Source organism: Poecilia reticulata, chromosome 22 (genome assembly GCF_904066995.2).
Source record: "Poecilia reticulata chromosome 22, P_reticulata-male-v2, whole genome shotgun sequence".
Taxonomy (NCBI): Eukaryota; Metazoa; Chordata; class Actinopteri; order Cyprinodontiformes; family Poeciliidae; genus Poecilia; species Poecilia reticulata.
In genome coordinates this window covers 9,702,159-9,722,125 of record NC_088851.1, presented here as the reverse complement: position 1 = coordinate 9,722,125, position 19,967 = coordinate 9,702,159, and the positions used below count along the sequence as shown (strand labels likewise).

The following is a 19,967-nucleotide window of genomic DNA, read 5'->3' as shown; positions in this document are numbered from 1 at the left end:
ATTACTCGGTAGCTTCTAACAGTAACTCTGTTAACTTCTCTTTGACCGATTCTTTTAGATGTTAAACATCAGGGCGATTTTTGGTAATACTCCCATCTGGACTTTTAAGAGGCAATCGCAAGCTCTCGTCTCTTTGATCCAGTCTGCAAGGTTTGCTGTTGCGCTTTAGGTCGTTGTCCTGTCCAAGGTTCAGCTGTCTGACAAATGGCGTCAGATTTGACTGTAAAACTCTTTGGCATACATGAAGGCCCCCCCACATACTCACTCCATGCTCAACTCCGCGGAGGTCCATGCCTACCCCAAAAAAGCAGACATCCGACAGCATTTTAAATGATGTACAACTTATTGATGAACTCCTAATTGCTAGGAAGAAACCTTGCTACGCGTCTAAGATTTACGAGAGGTATAAATTGGTGGCGGTGATCCATACCACCACCACCACTAGATTCATCTTGGATTGTGCTCCAGTCACTTCGGGAGTGAATGTAGATATGATTTGCACATAGAAAACCATACTAACTCGAAACATTTTTCTTTTTCCAAAAGCTTTAGTTCTATCGAGTCGCTCATGAACATCCTGTGTGTTTCCGAATGATCAGATGGAGAAAGCAGGTTTCCTCTGGTTGGAAAACCTCCTTCAGGGAACACACAGGGCAGGGGAAAAACTTCCATGTGTCCATGCACGCACGCACGCACGCACGCACGCACGCACGCACGCACGCACGCACGCACGCACGCACGCACGCACGCACGCACGCACGCACACACATTCATGCATGCTTGTACTGATCCTCAAAACAACCAGGGTCTTTCTGTAAATCACTTTTACACATGTCTCTTTGGACCTGCACTTTGATGTACTTGCCCCTGACTCACTCTGGGGCCATCTAGCACCAAAGTACACGTAAACTAAAATCATAAAATTAGAGCGACGGTCCAAAACTGCCCACTTTCATAGCAGTTTGTAATGCATTCAATTTTTTATTTTTTTAAAAGCTGACCTTAATAAAGAAATCAAAAGGGGAAGAACTGATGGCTGTGTTCACACCTGGTGTTAACATGGACAGTGACTGATCAGGGTGTGAGTGGACAAGCCTAAAAACCACATTCAGTCATACCAGCTACATACAGATAAATATGTAACCATGCTACAGAGTGGGCTGTGAGAAGCGATGAATCTTAACTCAACAGTTCTACTGATTCTACTTTAACATCACAAATACTTTCAATCACTTGTACTTTATTATCCAGGCATCAACACGGTTAAGAAAAATCCTCAACTGAGTTGGATTTTTGTTTTGGTCTGATTCATTACTCGGGTAGCTTAACGGGTATGAGAGAGAGGAAAGACATTAAAGAGAGACTACACAAAGCATAAAATGTCAGCGCTTGCGAAAAATATGCAATTAAAGATCCTGTCTTTAGAGTTTTCCTGATAATTTAGTGATTTTAGAATAGCAGACAGCAGCTAGAAATTGTATTTACAGAAATTTTTTTGTTTTTTTACCAAGTCCTGTTGGTGTGCGGTCCTTCACAGCATGCCAGAATTAATTGGAGTCAGCAAGCCGAACTAACGCGAGGTGAAGAGTCAGTCGAATCGCTCTGAGGTTGATTTGAGGAAAATGCATCTTGAGCTCATTCTTCACTGTAAATAGTGCCGTCACGTCTCTAAGGAATAAACAATTGTCAGTTTTTATTGGTAGGCAAAAAATGAAAAGGAATTGTAAATTCATATTGAGAATGTTCTTAAACCCAAAACAATCTGACAATTTAATGGGGATTGTTATGTTTACAGCTTACACGTTTTTTTTAAGGTATAGGTACAAAACACACGACATAATAAAATGTATAACTGAATTCAGTTATTGTGTGCCGATAAAGCACTTCTCTATATCAGTGACTTAGTCGAGTTGCTTGTTTTAAAGGGTTTAATTTTTCAAGCAGTATTTGTGTTTATTGGACTCTATGCAGATGCAGATACATTGCAAAGAAGCTGGGATAAATTTATATATATATTTTTAAAGCTATTGTCACTTTTATTTTTATTTCTACTGAATAACCCAAACTATCGTGGCATCCATGCCCATGTTGCAGATTCTCATGAACGGATGCCTGTCCCAGGTGTGTAAGAGGTCAGTGAGGCTCTGCATTTGATGAACCGGGAATTATTTTGGGGAAAACTGTACATTTTCTCAGGGAATAACTCCTCTGATGGTTCTGCTTTTTGTTTTTCATAGCTATTGCGTCTAAATACATAATACAGTAACGGAATAATCACACATGACATTGTATTTACAATCCTGTAAACCTGAAGCTGAAAGAATTGCGCTGACGTCACGTGTTGCGTAATTATTTTCATGTTCAGGAAGAACTGATTAAAAAAAATAATTATTGGGAGTAGAGCTTTCTGAGAAGAAATTACTTTGAAATGATGTTTCCATGTACAGAAAAGATTAGACTCTTTAGAATATTAGTCATGATGATTTTCTTTTTTTTTTTTTTTTTGCTGATCCCCATTTTGTTTGTGCTCGGCCAGTAACCGGTGACTAATGCTTTTCAACGGAAACTTGGACAATTCAGCGTGTTTTTTGCTAAATACAACTTGTGGAAATGAAATATGAGCACGCTGAGGAAAACAACGTGTTGCATCACACACCATATGTCAACAGACGTTCCAAGGAATTTGGGTCTGTTTTTACTCTGTTTTAGGCACCTCCTTTGGGTTGCGCTGATTGTGTTCGTAGTTTTAGTTTTGGTCCAGCAGTGTTTAGATGCACAGTGCTTTTCAAAATGTTTTACCCTACAACTACCATTGTACAGGGATTTTACGTTGCTGAACAACAAAGTAGAAAAAGGAACATAATGCAATACATGCATTTAACATTCTTGCAACCCCCTTTACTCTCATGCCCCGAAATAAATTCCAGCGCAAGAAACTGCAACATTAAAAATCTGCCAAAGGCATGGTTGTCCAAGTGAATCTGACAGAACAGGCAAGCGGCGCATTAATCCAAGAAGAAATCTATTTCTAAAAGTGGGATGTAAGGAGCCGTGTTTTCATTTTGACAGTTTGCTAAGCGAACGCTGTACATCGACCTGAACACACATCCTCACTATGAAATATGGTGGTGTCAGTATCACACTGTGGGGATTGTTTTCTTCAATATTTAGCAGGAAGTCTTGAGTTTTGAGCCATATTACAAAAAAATAAAAAATTCTATGTTTGGATGTGCAAAGCCGGTGGAGAAATACCTTAGCTATTGCAGCAAAAGGTGATCCTGCCAATTGTGTTTGTGAAAAGTTTTGAAAACTATTCCAAACCCTCCCTTTATGAATTTATACATGTTAAATTTGCAATTTGAGGAAAGGGTTTAAGCGATGTGAATACCTTTTGAGAGACTCTTAACATCAACAGCTTTTCAATGTTAACAATACTTAGTTGTGGTGAATGCAAAATCATTTCTACGTCAGATAACAAGCCCTGTTTGATTTGGCTTTAAAACATGTTCTACTGATTTTTTTATTTTTATTTATATAAATAAGTAAAATATTGAAGCTTTCTTTGCCAGATGTAGTTCCTAATAAATCTTTGGCAATATCTTTGCTATTTAGTTACATTGACTCCACTTCATAAAGTGCTTAGCGCAGCATGTTTATGGTAATTACTCTGTTTTTCTTCTTTCTGTCTCCTCAGATCATGATTCAGAGGGGAAACGTGTTCAAGACATGCTGTCTACAATCGACAAACCACAGGTTGGCATGAATACAGCTTTAAAATCCTGCACACTTTTGCACACGGAAGCAGACATGTAACCACTTTCATCAATCACCTCCTTGTCTGATGCAGCTATCTCTAGCACGATCACTAATGTCTTTTCAGTGTGTGCATCTCTTCACTAGGATGCATATGAAAACTAAACGCCATACTGACGATATTAGCAGAGGTGACTTATAGCAGTTTCTGCCACAGCAAGTGATAATATGAGCTGTTCTAACCGTGGCCACACGAGGGCAGCACCTTCCCATCCATGCCGTTGAGTTTTTATTACAGCTTTATTGGCTCAAGAGACACTGAAGACTGAAGTGTCTGGTTTTTTTTTTTTTGGTGCCTCAGGGGAGTTTCAGATGAGTGAGTCTATGTTGTGCAGGCACAGTTTGGGATAGAAAAAAACCCATGCGTACTCATTTGAGAGTTTGAGTAGCAGACTGTGCAACTGGGTCATTTAACATCGTCAGTTTATGACAGGAGTGTTGTAAACCAGTGGGATATATTTATGACATACTGTGAAATGTAGTAAAAATGGTAATGGAGTTAAATGAGAAAGATTTGGGATTGAGATGCTGTCGACTCCACCGCTTCTCCTCAGATGCCACCTGCAGCACATCATTCTCAGACTGTGAGTTTACAAGAGAAGTAAACAGGATTTTCTATTAAACTCTAGTAGTTTAGTTTATTTCCCCCTCACATTCACTTCTAGTTCATATACCGATTTGACGATACTTACTTTTTTAATTTAATGGTCATATTTACTAGTGTACAATATGACCATTGACACATACACACTGGGACATGTTGCTGACTTGAATTGGACAATCTTTCTCTTTTGTGGACTCCAAAAACTAAGCTGTCAAGTCGGTCTACAGTAGGAACCATTACAGAGTGAAAAAGACTCAAAAGCAAGCTGCTTTCAGGCAAGCTGAGGCTAAAAACAAAAGAGGCAGTGAGAGAGGAAATCTACATTAAAAAAATATACATCACTGAAGTTTTTTTTTTTCCCCCTTTTTCTTGTGCTACGAATTTTTAACAACTATGTTATTGTTTGGTGAAGGTGTCTAACATCCAGGCGCGGGCTGCTCGGCTGTCCTGGGGCCTTCCAGGTGGGCTGGTGAACAGGCACAGTAACGGGATGCCCGTCTCCTGCTCCTACGAGGTTTCTCTCTCAGACAAGGGAAAGGACGGAAAATATCGCCTTATATACAGGTAGTGCACCAACCTAATGCTAAAGCGACCTGGGACATGTGCTTCTTATGCGGCACGTCTATGGTATCTATGTGACGTCATTTGTAAAAATTTCAGTGGTGAAGAGTTGGAATATCATCTGAAAGACCTAAGGCCAGCGACAGACTACCACGTACGGTAAGGACTCCAGCTTTGCTTCAACATAGTCGGCTGCATGTCACGGTTGGCTCTCGCTCTAAGCTTTGGTGCGTCTTGTTGTTTTTAGGGTTTCAGCGCTGTACAACTCTGTTCGAGGCTCGTGTTCAGAGGCTGGCTCGTTTACCACACAGTGCAGCGTCCCTGACGTCCCACTACCCCCGAAGCTCTCTCACCGCACAAAGACCAGCCTCGGTCTACAGTGGAAGGTACGGCAGAATGTCGCGTATGCCAACGCAAGAGCTTGTGTACTCTTTCACTTTTACAGAAACATAATTACAAATGTGTCCTCCTCAGATTTTAGTTGTTGCACCAACACAAAGAAGTCCCACATGTATGAGATGGAACGGAAATGAAATATGGTTTCAAGAAATCCATCCATGTTTGCACTTTTCCCTGCATTGATTGTGACCAGCAGCTGTTATGTCACCTGCTTTCCTGATTAGCACTTTTCTTGACCAGCTCATCAGTTTAGGTGGACAGATGCGCAGCGGAAGAGTTTTGTCTATTGCATTAGATTTTATTTAGTGGTACCAGAATCAACTGAGAGGAATGGACAATGTAGGCTAAATGTGTGTTGGTCTGTCATTAAACCCAGATAAAATATGTCAGAGTGGCACAAATACATTTTACAAGACACCAAATGTTACTGGTTTGCATGACTTTTGAAAACCTAGAAAAAAATATGGAGAAGACGATGTGTAATTCCAGACTTTATTCTTTTTCCTGATGTCTAAAAGTTGTCTTCCTTACTTCTCCTTATTTCCTTCCCTCCTTTCATCTTTCCTCCCTTTTGTCTCTCAGTCCTTGACTGTTCTCTTCTTTTAGCTTCTTGTCTCTCAAATTGTGGTACAATTTGCTGTTACGTATTTGGGGCAACTCTTCCTTTAAAAGTTGTTCACTTTTAATACTCTTTAACACATTTTTATTCCTTGGCCTTGAACACGCTTTGAGACTTTTGCTCTTATTTCAGTTTTATTGATTTTATTGGGGTTTTTTTCTTCCTTTTTTTTCCTTTCCATATTTTGAACGTTCACTGATTTTTACCTGTACAGCAGTTTGTCACAACTCTTGTTGTAGTAATTGGTAGTTTGTCACTCCTTTCATCCATACTGTGTACATATGATGTTCCATATAAATCTTTCATTTTTAGAGGAAAAATGTGTAGGAACCCTGAGTAAACCAGTCTTTTCTCCTCCAGACTGACAACACAGTAAAAAAGAAATGGTTTTCAGTAACGACACATTTTCTTTTACTTCTAATTGTTTATGTTCCAGCTAGATTTTATTAGCCCCAATAGCCATTAATATCCGCCTTCACCTGCGTCTTCACTGACCCCCACGGTAGTTTTTACGCCCCTCTCCCTGTCACTGATAAACAGTGCCATCAATCACCCAGACAGGATGTAAGGTCAATCACAAAACCACGGCAGGTATCCTATGAGCCTCATTGTCAGGGTCTTTCATCCTGGGATAAGCTCTCAATCTCTCTTTTCTCTTGTCTCTTTGTCATCCACAGCCTCCAGGCGACAACGGATCCAAGATCACAAACTACCTGCTCGAGTGGGATGAGGTTGGTCTGTCCTTACTTTTACCATTAAAAACAAACGAATTAAACATGTTTATATATGAACACATTTCTTGTAAGAGTATTGAAGGGTTTGGAGTTGCAGCATCAGGACTGTAGTCATTACTCGATCAATACTCCATGTGTCGACTTGTGTTTTGTCTTTGTCTTTACAGTTATTTTTTTATTTATTATTTCGTATGTGACCGTTTTTATCCTCTGCAGGGAAAGAAGAACAGTGTTTTCAGAGACTGTTACTTTGGGAACCAGAGACACTGTAAGCTGACACGGCTGCAGCCCGCCTGTGGCTACACGTTCAGACTGGCTGCAAATAACGACATCGGCACAAGGTACTGCATCCCGCCTCCTAATACACAGATAATCCTTATTCTGTAAATACGCTGGGAAGCAAATGAATGTTCATGCACATGTACAATCAATGCATTATTGAAAACCAGGTGTCTTTCTTTCGCTTCAGGGTTTAAAAAAAATAAAATAAAAAATCCCCATTTCTGCATCTCTTTCCGTTGCATCGGCTTTTTAAGTAACAAAAAAACAAAAAACAAAAAAAGACATGCGTTTCTTGTTTCGTGTGTGCAGTGGCTTCAGTACAGAGGTGGTGTTCTACACCACGGGCACGCAGCCCCCTCTGCCCCTCGCGCCACGGCTGGTCAGGGCGGGGGTGTCCTGGGTGAACCTGGAGTGGGTGCGTCCCGAGGGCAGCCCCTCCGAGGAGCAGCTCAAATACACACTCGAGATCCAGGAGGACAACAGCGTGAGTGGCAAAAACGAAAACATGGGGGGGGGAAACACGAACACAATGAAAACGTCAATCTTTTTTTTTAACAAACAGAAAAGCTGTTCAAGTTTTCATCTTTTTGTATTGAATTGTTCCAAGTCTTATCTGCTTCTGTATGCATTATATTCTGTTATGCTCCTCAGGTCTCTGGGGTAGAGAAAAGGGAAGGTTTTTTTATTTATTTATTTTTTTAAGAAAACTATGCATTTTAAAAAGCTGTAACAAAAATATTAAAAACACACAAAGATCTCTTTATTTTCTCTTCTTCTCTGACTTGCACACATAAAATCAGAGTCAAACTTTATATTTGTTGGATTTATCATACGGGCATTCTAGTATTACTAAAATATAAAACACGCACAGAAAATATTCTGCGTTTTTCCCCCACAGGGAACAGATTTTTATCCAAAGTACACTGGAGAAAACTTGACCTGTACTGTACAAGGCCTGAAGAGAAGTACACAGTATAAATTCAGGGTAAGTGAAAACGCAACAAAATTGTGTGCATCTGCATAAGTTGAGGTATTACTTGTAGACTGTTGATTTTTCTGTTTTCTTTTGTTTGTTTGTTTCTTTTCACCATCCAATTCTGGTAATGTTCAGTTGTTGGTGAGTAAAGAAGAGACTGTTTATTGGATGTGTTCACATGAGTAGTGCATTTGTACAGACAGGCAATTTCCTCCACAAATGGATAAAGTGCTAAAATAGCTTTAAAATGCTTTACTTATTTGCTAAAGTATTACATTTTAAAAGATGCTGACCTTTTTTTTTTTTAACTGTGATTTTAGATTAACTGTTTTGAACCGTGATTCTGAATCTGAGGTACAAGTAAGAGGAAACCTGGGTTACTTTTATAGCTACTTATAAGAAATCTTCTAATAAATTATTGTAAAGCAAGTGGGGGGAAATATGTAATTTGCAAATTTCATGTGCAAAGATTTTCAGTTTCAAGCAGGTGCTTCTTTGTTTGCAAGTGTCCTTTAAAATCACTAAAGTTCACCAAAAGCAGAGCAAAAACGTATCATTAAGTCTGTCATTAACATGACATTGATGTCAATTGCGATTGTATTTAAGCTTGTGACTGCATTGCAACAATTCTGCCTTCTTTTCCAATTAGAGTAAAAAGATGCTCCAAACAAAAACTAACCTACCCAATTGTCGCTCACTCAACCATCTATCAGTCCAAAACGGCGTGTGCCGTTTTGCCGCTACAAATCGCCTGCCGTTTACAAAGGGGAAACGAGACAATCCAGCAGCTATCTATCTATCAAGTTCCCTAAAAGCCCCAATGAAAACTATCCATAATGTGGGGACACTGTGAAACATAATGTACCAGCGGTTCGTCCCTGTAAGTGCGCTTGCATGTCCTTTATGGTGCAATCATCTCCAATAACACTCCCAAATGTGCTTTCATGCAGACGGGTAGATAAGGCTTCTGATGTCTGAGGACACGGTGACACGTGCAAAGAGGCGATTCAGGGCTCTTTTGCACAGGCCGCCCCCTACAGTACTTCTCATCCAGTGTGAATGTGTTGGGAATAAAAGAAATTGATTGTCAAATTGGAAGGGAGTACAGTAAGGAGATAAAAGCAAGAGAAGGAAGAGAAGAGCAGGAAAAAAGGAGCAGATTGTAATGGCAGCTATTTTTCCAGAAGAGTCACTTTCCCCTTTGATAAGATTTCTCCCTTCGTTTATCCCCTCGACTTGCTTTCTTTGTTCGCCGTCCTTATTTTCATTGTCTACTCACTCGTTGCCAGGCTTCTCCCCGCCTTGTTTTTTAACTCTCCGTTCTCTCTTTGTGCAGCTGATTGCGTCAAACGTGGAAGGAAAAAGCAGCCCCAGTGAAGTGTTGGTTTGCACCACCAATCCAGACAAACCCGGCCCTCCGTCGACACCCAGGGTCACCGGAGTGACACCTTACGGCTTCACCATCACATGGGGTAATTGTTGGACCCGTTCAAATATTCAAACACGTACTTATACAGTTACATGGGCATATTGAGATGTATATGAACTGCATGGGTCCAATAGAAATTGCATTTATGAGCCATTCTTGTCTCTAATGTGTTTTGTGGCTCACAAAACAAAGCGGATAAATGATATTTCTCATGACATATCTTTACTTTTGTCTTGTATTAATGCAATATGTACTATGATCCAGTGGATTCCATGATAACTAAAACCCATTTATTATTAATTGCTCCTACAGATCCACCCCTGGACAACGGGGGCTCAGAGGCCCTGACTTACCTCCTCGAGATTTCTGAAGGATGCTCCGAAGGTACGTGTAACACATAAGACAAACCGCTGTTTGTTTTTTATCTTTTTCTAAATCTATGTATTTATATGTATTATTCACTTTATAAAATTATACTTTTTTTTGTTCCACCCACAAATGTCATCGGTTTAACGCAGTGTTGACTGTACAGCAGGAGTACAGCAATCCTCTAGGTTAAATCAGTCTGAACTTCAAGGAAATCAATGGAATATTACATACATAAAGTTTTTATTTCCATTGAAGTGGAGCGTTGGATGAAAACGTTCTTAGAGTTGCAAAGAATTAAATGTTTGAAACGGAGGCAGATGCTGAGAATCCATTACTTGAATAATTAAGAAAAAACTGACCAGTAAACATGCGACTGCTACCTCCAGTTAATATGTGAAAAAATATTTAATTAGCTCAGTGTACATGAAAGATGTTGTTTCAATACTTTATTTTTTTTAAAGTGCTGCCTTTCACAGCATGCACTTCCCATTAACGGTTTAAAAATCGACGCGCGAAAAAAGAAAATATCATGTAGGCATAAACGGGATAATGTGACGTTGGGACAATATCTGCAGTCTGACTACGAAGACGGGTACAAAACAGCAGGGGATTAATTGTGCGCAATCTTCCACATGAATGTGACAAGTGTTGTAATTGTGTGTTCTGCGCTGTGTGTGTTTGCGTGTGTGTTTTTGATGCTGAGTAGCGAGCCAGTGGGAGGTGGCGTACAGCGGCCCCGCGACAGAATGTGTGTGTGAGCGACTGACACCGGGAACCGTTTACAGCCTACGTGTATGTAGCATCACCACGGGAGGACACAGCCCGGTAAGACACGCACACACACTTCACTGCAGTGACAGATCAACTTTGGATTGGCCTGGTCACTACTGGGCTAAAAACACAATTGAGGCCTAAGTCTATAAAATCCAGGGTCCACGTTGGCTAAAAATGAGCTTTTTGTTGGTTTTTGGAAATGTGCTGACATACTTGCAAGCAATCCTTTCACATCACTCTTAGCGGTAAAATTGGATATTCCTCATATATTAATTTCTTCTCTTTTTTTTTTTTCTTTGACAGTGCACCATTTGTGTTCCGGTCCGTACATCAAGTGTCCCACCAGGACCCTGTCAGGCGCCGCGGATCGTTGGGAAAGCCAAACACAAGGAGGTCCAGTTAGAATGGAGTGAGTCCAGACGGACACGTATACGCGGGCGTTTAGCTTTATTTACGCTTTTCGCAAAAAGCAATGAAATTGCCTCCTGGCTGCCAAATGCGTTCTGCTGGCCAGCTCTAATATAAACCAAGTCAACCCCTTTTTAGCCTAATCGAGCTCCTATTTTGCCCATTAACTGCCTAACCCTCCCCTCATATCCAGGCCAACTCTCGTAATGCCGGCCAATTATTGCAGATTAGCGCCGTTATCTGTTGGCAGCCAAAGAGGCTTTGCAGCGTGCAGTGCTGAGGAAGTTCTTTCTTTAACCAGTCTGATACAGCTGGTCACATCTCTAATCAGTTCAGATGCAGGCAGTGCTGCCGCAATTACTGGTTGGGCTGAAGGTCAGAAATAATGCGCCGGAGGGTATCCCCCTGGTGCCTGGTCGTTGGCCGCTTTCATCCCTCTGCAAGCAAACTGAAACAGATGGCGCCTGGGGAAAAAAAACTGCTGATCGCTCAGCTACTCCGATGCAATCACAATCTTAAATGACCCAATGAGTGTTCAATTAAAACCCTGAACATGCTACAGTACGGCGCTTTGCAGAAGTATTCCTATCCCCTGAACTTTACAAATTTACAGATTGCTACCACAAACTTGCTTGAAGTTAAGGGCCGAGGATGCATGGTTTACAAATGTTTTAGACATTTAAATTACTTCTTTTACTTAAAAGAAAATCCAAAGCAGTCACAATATCTTCTGGACTATAAATCTCTCTGGAATATAAGTCCCATCAGTCCAAAATATACATAGATTTTTATCTTTTCAAACATTTTCTGTCCAGGCTTATTTTGCAAAAACAGAAAATAAATTCAGTCACAATACGTGTGCAGAACTTGTTCACACCAAAAAGTCTTGCACCTGTAACCACGGCTAAAAGTGACTGAAAATAAATAAGCATTGGAGGCTAAATGCAAATCTGTGTCACACATTTCAGATTTTCATTTGTACAGTATATAAAGTTTTTAAGCCATTTTCTTTAAAGTTTGTGATTTTAACTTGACAAGAGGGGAAGCATGTACAAGGGATTACAAATACTCTTGCAAGGCACAATATATGTACTTTCTTCAAGGATTACTTAAAATTTATTCCATTTGATCGTACATATTTAAAAATGCCTCTTTTGTCTCCGATTCGTCCCGTGATATGATTCTAGATTCCCCTGCCTGTGAGGGAGTGTGTGAAGAGTGTGTGTACAGCCTGGAGATGAGTGAGGGAGAAGCGAAGCCAACAGAAGTGTACCACGGCCCGGAGCTGCAGTGCACAGTTGCTAGTTTGCTTCCTGGTGCGACGTACAGCTTCCGGCTAAGGGCAACCAACGAAGCCGGGGTGAGAAACTCACTTGCCTATTGCTTATGTTGGCAGCAGCATAAGCGATAACATAGTACACATTACATTTCTGTGAAACGGGGACCTCAAAGGCAGGTTTTTTTTAATGCATTTTATGGCTCTTTTTCTTATCTCCACTCAGTTAATTCAGCACATTGGATCAATTATAGCTTATAAAATAATAAGGAAACATGCCAGAGAAGCAGGGTTCCATGTAATTCGGTCCTACTTTCCTAGCCGGATTACCCAGTGTTGCTCTGAGAAGCTTATCGGTTCCACAGGGCGACTATAAGGCCTGATTGATCATCTATTGACTCAAAGGTTGAATTAGTTCTGTTATCTGCAGCCTTTACAATCTCGCAAGCCATTTTTGTCTTCAGTCCAGCTAAATGACACTTGTTTAGAGTTGCATATGCTACATGACCTTTGATTCTTTATAAGTTTTCGCCAAAATTAAGAGCTGTTGCAGAAAGTTCAAGTTGCAGGCCCTTGGACAAATGCATCAAAACACATTAACAGATAAAAAGACCAGCATGCACGTGCTGCTCGCATACTTGAAGTGAACTGTGAGTCTTTTGTCAAATTTGTGTTAGATCAGTTTCGAAAATTTTCACTGTAGCAGTGTGTAAATGACAAAAATGTTAGATATTTGAAATGGCAAACATTTTAGTCTTGTGATCCAAAATGGAAAACAAAAAAACTGAAAAACAATAATTGATTGTAAATTCAAAAAAATATTTAAAAAAAATTTTGTTGGTGTGTTTCTTTTAGTTCGGGCCATATTCTGAGCCGACAGAAGTGACGACCGCAGCTGGACCTCCTGGCCAATGTGGGGCGCCGCTCATCACGCTCACAAGTAACACCTGCGTGACGCTCAACTGGGAGGTGAGGAAAATGCAATCATGGAGCTTAACATGCTAAGAAGAACCAACCAGAAGATTGGTTTCCTTAAGATTTCTAAAGATAATTGAAGACTCTTTTATTTATATATCTGCATGCATCAGCTAAAGTGATGTATGCAGAATTTTACTCCTTTTACTTTGACTTTCAGCCATTTTTATTGATTCTTCTCAAGAATGCAGCAAATGTATCAGAAGCAGCCAAGTATGAAATTGCAACATGGATTACCCAGCAGTGCTTCCATCATAATCAGACTTTTTTTTCTCACCTCAAAGACACAAAATAGATGGAGAGAGAGTGGATTAGTAGGTCAGCAGCATTAGCTGAGCACAGAGTAGGAGGATGAAATGCAAACCCAACGGGATCTGCTGACATGTTTATGGTAATATAAATCACAACTCTAATGACCTTTTTAAAAATGTTTATTATGAATTCAGATATCAAATATATATTTAGTGTTAAGTTAATATTAATGCATTATTATCTCACCGTGTCCATAACCTGATCCATTTTATTTTACAAAAGCAAAAATATATTGGGAATATCAACAGACAAAACTAATTTTGACAATTTGCATACAAAACTAAATAAAAGTAACTTTGGCTCCAGCACACACCCATGTGGAATCCCACATAGGGATCTTTTAATTGTTCAGATTTGCCATTTATTAGTTTCGCTTCCTGGAACCTTTTACAGGATGTGAATAAAATTCGGCAGGCTTTATTTTAAATAGCCTTGTGTGACTCAGAAATGTTGCATTTAATATAATAAAAATTTACACTGTGATGTTGTTATGCTGTTTTCAGACAAAATTAATAACCGCAAACTCTCTTCTGAGTACCAGGAGAAGAAATGACAAAAAGCTGTTAAATAAAAGCCACGAAAGGTCATTGCTTACTAAACTAAATTGGTCTGTTTCTGAGTACTGTCTGAGAGCCTTTTCATACATTTTATATTCTTGTAATATTCAAATATTTTTTGAAAGAAAAAATTTTTTTGGTGTTCATAAGTTGCAAGTCATAATTATTGGAATAGACGGGAATAATGGAAAATGTGTTATTGGACATAAATATAATGAAGTTATACAATATCCAGTTTTGAATTACTGGGGGGGGGGGGGGGGGACTTTTCAGTTTTATTTATTTATTCAGTGACTGCAAAATGTACTTCCTGGACTCAGAAAATGCACTCCGTTTTTATTGGAAATTACTAACCTTGTCCCTCACATCCATCGATGCTTATAAACAAAAGGTTAATTCGACTTGAAAAACAACACCACTCATACCAGGCGTCAGATCCGAATAGGTTAATGTCAGGTTTCCAGAGGTTCTGTAAGCTGAACGCGTGTTTCTGTGTGCTGCAGAGCCCCGAGGGCTCGGGGACGGACATCTCGGAGTATCGACTGGAGTGGGCGAAGGAGGACGAACCTTGGGAGCTCATTTACTGCGGCTCCGCCACACAGTGCGAACTGTCAGACCTGACGCCTGCTACGGATTACTGCTGCAGGCTACAGGTAACGGAAAGCGAAAGCTGCGCTTGCATAGTAGATCTGTGGACATGACAGAAACCCAAAGAGGCAAAGGCTGAGATCAAACAGGGGAACCGTGCGGAGGCTTCGTCTGGACATAATTGCAGAAACCTGCACGGCATGAAAAACCCTGAAGGAGCTTCAAAAGCGTAAACACAAAATAGAGACATGTGACCAGGGATGATGGCCGATTCAATTTGTGCTGCAATTCTTAATCTGGCGCATAAATAACCACAGTGTGAATATTCATTCTCATATTCTGTGAGTGTGTATTTATCTGACAAGCTCACAAACACACACGCGCCTAAACGGGCGTCTGTAGCTTTGAATTCAATAAGAGCATGTTTTATGGCTCCTTTCTTTATTGGCTCATTTATAACACTTGGACATCACAGGGTCAGCTGGCAGTCAGCATCACTGCCTGCGTGCTCATGTGATGTCTTACTGAGTTTCTGTGCATTACAGAATGTGCTTTGCGCTAACTTGTTCCCCTTTTTGGTTTCTTAAGAGAACATGCAAGAAAGAATCATGACTGACTCTAAACTCGGTTGATCTTACACGGAACATGGCGTTCTGTCTTTAAGTGAGCAATAACCTCAGGCCTTTTTGACGGCGATTGTACAGGAACAGTCGGCAAAAATGAGTAGCCTCTTACTCCTTTAAAGTCTCCTTTTCCTATTTGACACTTAAATTGACCTACTGGTTTTTAGCTAAGTTATTGTGGGGAAACTCAGTTTTTCAAGTTGTTCACGTGAACTTTTTGTTTCTGTTAAAAAAAACAAACAAACATGTATGCATTTCCTTCCACTTCACAAATGCTCCTCTTTCTAGTGCTCTACCACATACTATCTCAATATAGCACATTGACATGGTAAAAGCCCAAGAGCTACAGTATGTATGCAAACATTACCTCTGCTGGTCTTTCTTTGTTTGTTTTTTTGGTTCAACTTTAAGGACTTTTAAGATTTAACCAGAAAAAAAAATGCATATCAAAATAGAAACATTTTGCCCTGTTTCAGCCGGCAAATTTCTGTTTGCTTAAACTTGTTTGAGACCATTAGCTGGACTATAACAAGCCACTGCAGGTAAATCCAGGTAAATATAAATCAATGTTAGACACCTCTGTAGTTACAAATAAGCTCTTTATTTGAATTCATCCAGCTGCTCACTTTAAAGCTGTGCATTTCTTCAAAACATTTTCCACATTCTTTTGGTCTTCGCCAGTTGATGGTAGCGTTCTTAAAATATCACCATTAACAACTTTCCTCATCAATAACGGAGTCCCACCATCCCATCTCTCACTCCCAGATATTCCCTTTATGCTGTTCATCTCTCTCATCTTCCTGTGCTTCTGTGTTTTGCTCAGGCGGTGAATCAGGCTGGCGCTGGTCCATACAGCGAGAGGGCGAGTTTCCGGACCCCGGCGACGCATCCCGACCAGGTCTCCACCCTCACTCTCCTGGACCTCCCGACGTCCTCCGAGGCGGGTTACTCCTCGTCCACTTGCCTCCTCCTGAAGTGGGAGACGCCAAGCAGCAACGGTTCGGAGATCTCCTCCTACATCATCTCTGTAGACGGTCAAACCGTCACCGTGGAATCGGGGACGAGTCACCCCATCACGGGCCTGCAGCCAGACACCGAGTACAGGTAACCGTTCGCTCCCGACATTATGCCGCAGAGCCCTGATCTCGAGTAGAATCGGCACATTCAGGAGTTGCTTGAAAGTTTGTCATGAATTTTAAACTTAAAAAATATATATTGTTTTTAGTCTTATATTTTTTGCTTATTTTGTTTTGGTGTGTGCAGATCTGATTAACCCCAACATAATCCTGGCTACTACAGATTTTTTTTTTGTGTGTGAGGAAATGTTGGAAAAACTCAACAAAGCCACTTAAATCACACAAATGCACTACTGCTTCTGCTAAATTTCCGCTTCGCTTCTCAGATATTGCAGCAATGATGCAGTGATGGCTTTATGTGGTCTCATGCTGTGCTATGTGGACACTCTGTCTGTGCCGATGAATATTCAGTGTTGTTCACTAGTGATGTCGCTCCAGAAAGGAGAATCCAATCCGTCTACTAATTAAATTAAGCTAATATCTATTTGGAGGCACTTGCAGCAAAGAGCACTTCCCTTTCATTCCCAGATGGCCAGGCAACCAAAGTGTTTATTACACGTTTATTAGTGTTTATTACACACTCTGAACAAAAGGCACGAGAAGTGACTTGCATACCTTGGGATATGTGACGAGGACTTGACGTTTCACAAAAATAGATATAACTAAAATGCATTATTAGATGTGCTGAAATTCATTTCAAGATCAGAAACGGTGTGAAGGGAGCTCTTAGAAGTCAAACTGAGCACATCGCTCTCTTGCACCATCAAACGGCGATCTTTGCTTGTGTGAACAGTTATGGCAATCGAGAGACTTGAAGAACAAACTTTCCTTTTTCATGTTTTCATGCAAACACGAGTAACGGGATCTGGTGTGTGGCGATTGTGCAATGCTGCCAGATTGATGCATGAACATGTTAAAAAGCTTGTAGCGGTCTCTTTGGAAGCCCGTTACTTGATGCATTACTTTGCATTTGGGTTAATGATTTGTAAACCATCTGCTGTTGGGTTTAATTGGATACTGTAGATGGTATTTATAGACCGAATCTGAAAGTTGCCTGTTTGGTATTTTCATGAACTGTGATGTTACATTTCTTGTAACCAAGCAGCAGTAAACGGGTACTTAGTCATCCTTTATGCCAGCCAATGTTGTGATCCTTCTGTGCACCTCTCCTCCCCTCCTGATGTACACATGCATCAGCCATAACATTATGACCACTGACAAGTAAGACTAGTCATCTCTTCACAGAAAGTCTGCAACATGGCAGCATTTGTTCCTTACAAAAATAATTTGTTCCTTTTTGCAAGGAGTTTTGTAAAAAAATGAATAAAAAAAAATGGGTAAAAGCTTCACAACTCTCTACCCACACAGCTGTTAAAGAATCGGAAAACTCCACAACATCCCCACACCTTAACCTGTCAAAGCAACTTGTTGCAAAGCGTTTGGTAAGATCTAATGACCTGGTCATCATGTGAAAGCTGTTGTGTTTTTGTGCACACACCTACAAAATGTGGTGGAAGTTCTTAGAATTGTGATTTTTAAAAAAAAACCACACAAAAAAACTGAGAAATAATGCTGCAATGAGGTGGGGAGCAGCGAAGAAGCAGGATAATCACACACCCCACTGTTTTCACTCGGCGGTTGTTTTTGTCCCCATGTACCACCGATCTCTTGCATAAGGGCTGCCGCTGAGCCAGAACACAGCGCGTGTGTTTATTTGAGGGTGAGTGTACCTGCGAGTTGTTTTCTGGAGGCCTACGGATCGTAACTCTTGTTGTTGCAGACACCGTGTGTGTGTGTGTGTGTGTGTGTGTGTGTGTGTGTGTGTGTGTGTGTGTGTGTGTGTGTGCGTGTGTGTGTGTGTAGGTGCTTCATATTTTATTTGCACAGCCTTGCGAAAGCGCCACAATAAATGCTTTCTCTGACAACACTGGGGGTCTCCTACGACCGTGTTATGGGTTTCTCTCTTCTACCTTTGCCAAACAAACGGTGCAGATTTCCAGGACGAAGCTCTTCTCTTGTTTTTAAAGTTTTGTTGCTTTAGCAGAAGGCACTTTTATGATTAATCAGGTTTTAAGCGGAAAGCAGGCAGAACTTCCACTGCTTTGATGATTGTGTAATTTGCATCGAGAAGGTAATGTGACCACAGCATTAATGTAATTTAGAAAAAAAAACTACTTTTTCAGTCTTTGACATAAGAGGTTTCTATTTTAATTTCACGCGACATGACACTTTAACACAGCAATTTTTAAAATCCCCACAGCGATTTGAACCAGACAGCAAGTCAAGTCATTTCTCTGCTTATTTGCCATTTTCTTATTGCACTGCCAACGTCGTTTTCCCAAGGTCATTGTCTGTAACGAAAGTAACTTATTTGTTAAGGCATGCAATTGTTTGTGCAGAGCTGCTTTTTTGTTGTTGTTTCTGAGCAAATGTATTGAAAAAGACAGGTTTTTCTCTACCTTTGACTTAAAGATGCAAACCTCTGAACATCAGGTACGAAAGCCCCGGGTCTTAGGTGTTCTCTCGTTGTTTCTCCTTCTTCCTCACAGCCTCTCATCACAGTTTATCCTTGTGCTTAACAGCCCAGTGAATGAATACATATTGCCCTTTTTCCTTCTACTTGACTTAGCTGCAAGAAAAGGTTACTGTTATGAAAAATCAACAGTTAAATGTCAGAACCTATATGCCCTCTAGCAGAGGTGCTAATCGGCTGATCAGACATCGCAGGACGAAGAGCGAGGAAACGAGGGGGGATTCTGAGAAGTGAGCCGCAGAGGAGTTTGAAGAGGGGAAATCTATTTCTTGGTTCTTTTTAATTAGCTGTGGTTACGTGTGTCTATGTGCTCTTAGATGCTAGCAGAGTTTTTTGTTTTTTTTTTCCAAGAAAGGCACGTCTCTGTCTAAACAATCTTGATGATTACATTACACAAATTCCCTGTAACATCTGAAATAAAAAATAAAAAATTGTCCTATTCCTCATGTAATGTATTGCCCATCAGTTGTGTTTTTTTTTCTTTTGAGGACATTTATAGAAGGAAAGTGGCCAGAAATGGTTGGCACATTTGGATTTCATGTTGGAGAGTGCATTAAGTTGTAATAGGGGGCTGATAATGGGTGAAAACCTCTTCACAGAAAATTTACCTCGCCATTAGACAAATGGGCCTGCAGCTTACAGGGTTCGGTTCGATGGTTCATATATTTCCCAACGTTTTCATGTGCAACTGCTGTAAGCCCATAGACTCAAGATATCTTTGTTTCTACTAATATTTTAATGTCGTTTTTTTTTTTTTTTTTTTTTTTTTATTGGGGAAGTTCCCATTAGAATATTTTTTCCCTCCATTATAAAATCGCATAATTTCCAGACGCTAATTCTACGATAAAAATCTGTTTATCAAAACAGTTTATATACATGGTTACTTAGAAGCTTTACAGTGCAATAAAGCTTCTAAGTAACCATGATTGTACAAATTTAACCAACAACTTGGGTTCTTGTCCTGCTGCTGTTTTCATGCGGAGCAGGTTCGCTGAAATGCTAGGCTAATGTTAGCATCTTTGCTCTCTGTTCTGATGCGACTCGTTGACGACTTGATAC

General features: G+C 40.3%; 1 protein-coding gene across 5 annotated transcripts in view; it reads left to right on the top strand.

Moving 5' to 3' along the window:
* The window catches only part of fndc3ba (fibronectin type III domain containing 3Ba), a 104,029-nt gene that overhangs the window by 67,856 nt on the left and 16,206 nt on the right, over positions 1-19,967 (top strand). For all 5 annotated transcript variants that reach the window (XM_008399218.2, XM_008399215.2, XM_081602983.1 and 2 more), the window contains 16 exons: positions 3,695-3,753; positions 4,830-4,981; positions 5,078-5,137; positions 5,226-5,364; positions 6,674-6,727; positions 6,947-7,071; positions 7,322-7,496; positions 7,911-7,997; positions 9,325-9,460; positions 9,730-9,801; positions 10,493-10,611; positions 10,864-10,969; positions 12,156-12,328; positions 13,100-13,213; positions 14,592-14,741; positions 16,123-16,403. In XM_008399218.2, the coding sequence (XP_008397440.1) occupies positions 3,695-3,753; positions 4,830-4,981; positions 5,078-5,137; positions 5,226-5,364; positions 6,674-6,727; positions 6,947-7,071; positions 7,322-7,496; positions 7,911-7,997; positions 9,325-9,460; positions 9,730-9,801; positions 10,493-10,611; positions 10,864-10,969; positions 12,156-12,328; positions 13,100-13,213; positions 14,592-14,741; positions 16,123-16,403 (2,002 nt within the window). The remainder of the gene's footprint in view (positions 1-3,694; positions 3,754-4,829; positions 4,982-5,077; positions 5,138-5,225; positions 5,365-6,673; positions 6,728-6,946; positions 7,072-7,321; positions 7,497-7,910; positions 7,998-9,324; positions 9,461-9,729; positions 9,802-10,492; positions 10,612-10,863; positions 10,970-12,155; positions 12,329-13,099; positions 13,214-14,591; positions 14,742-16,122; positions 16,404-19,967) is intronic.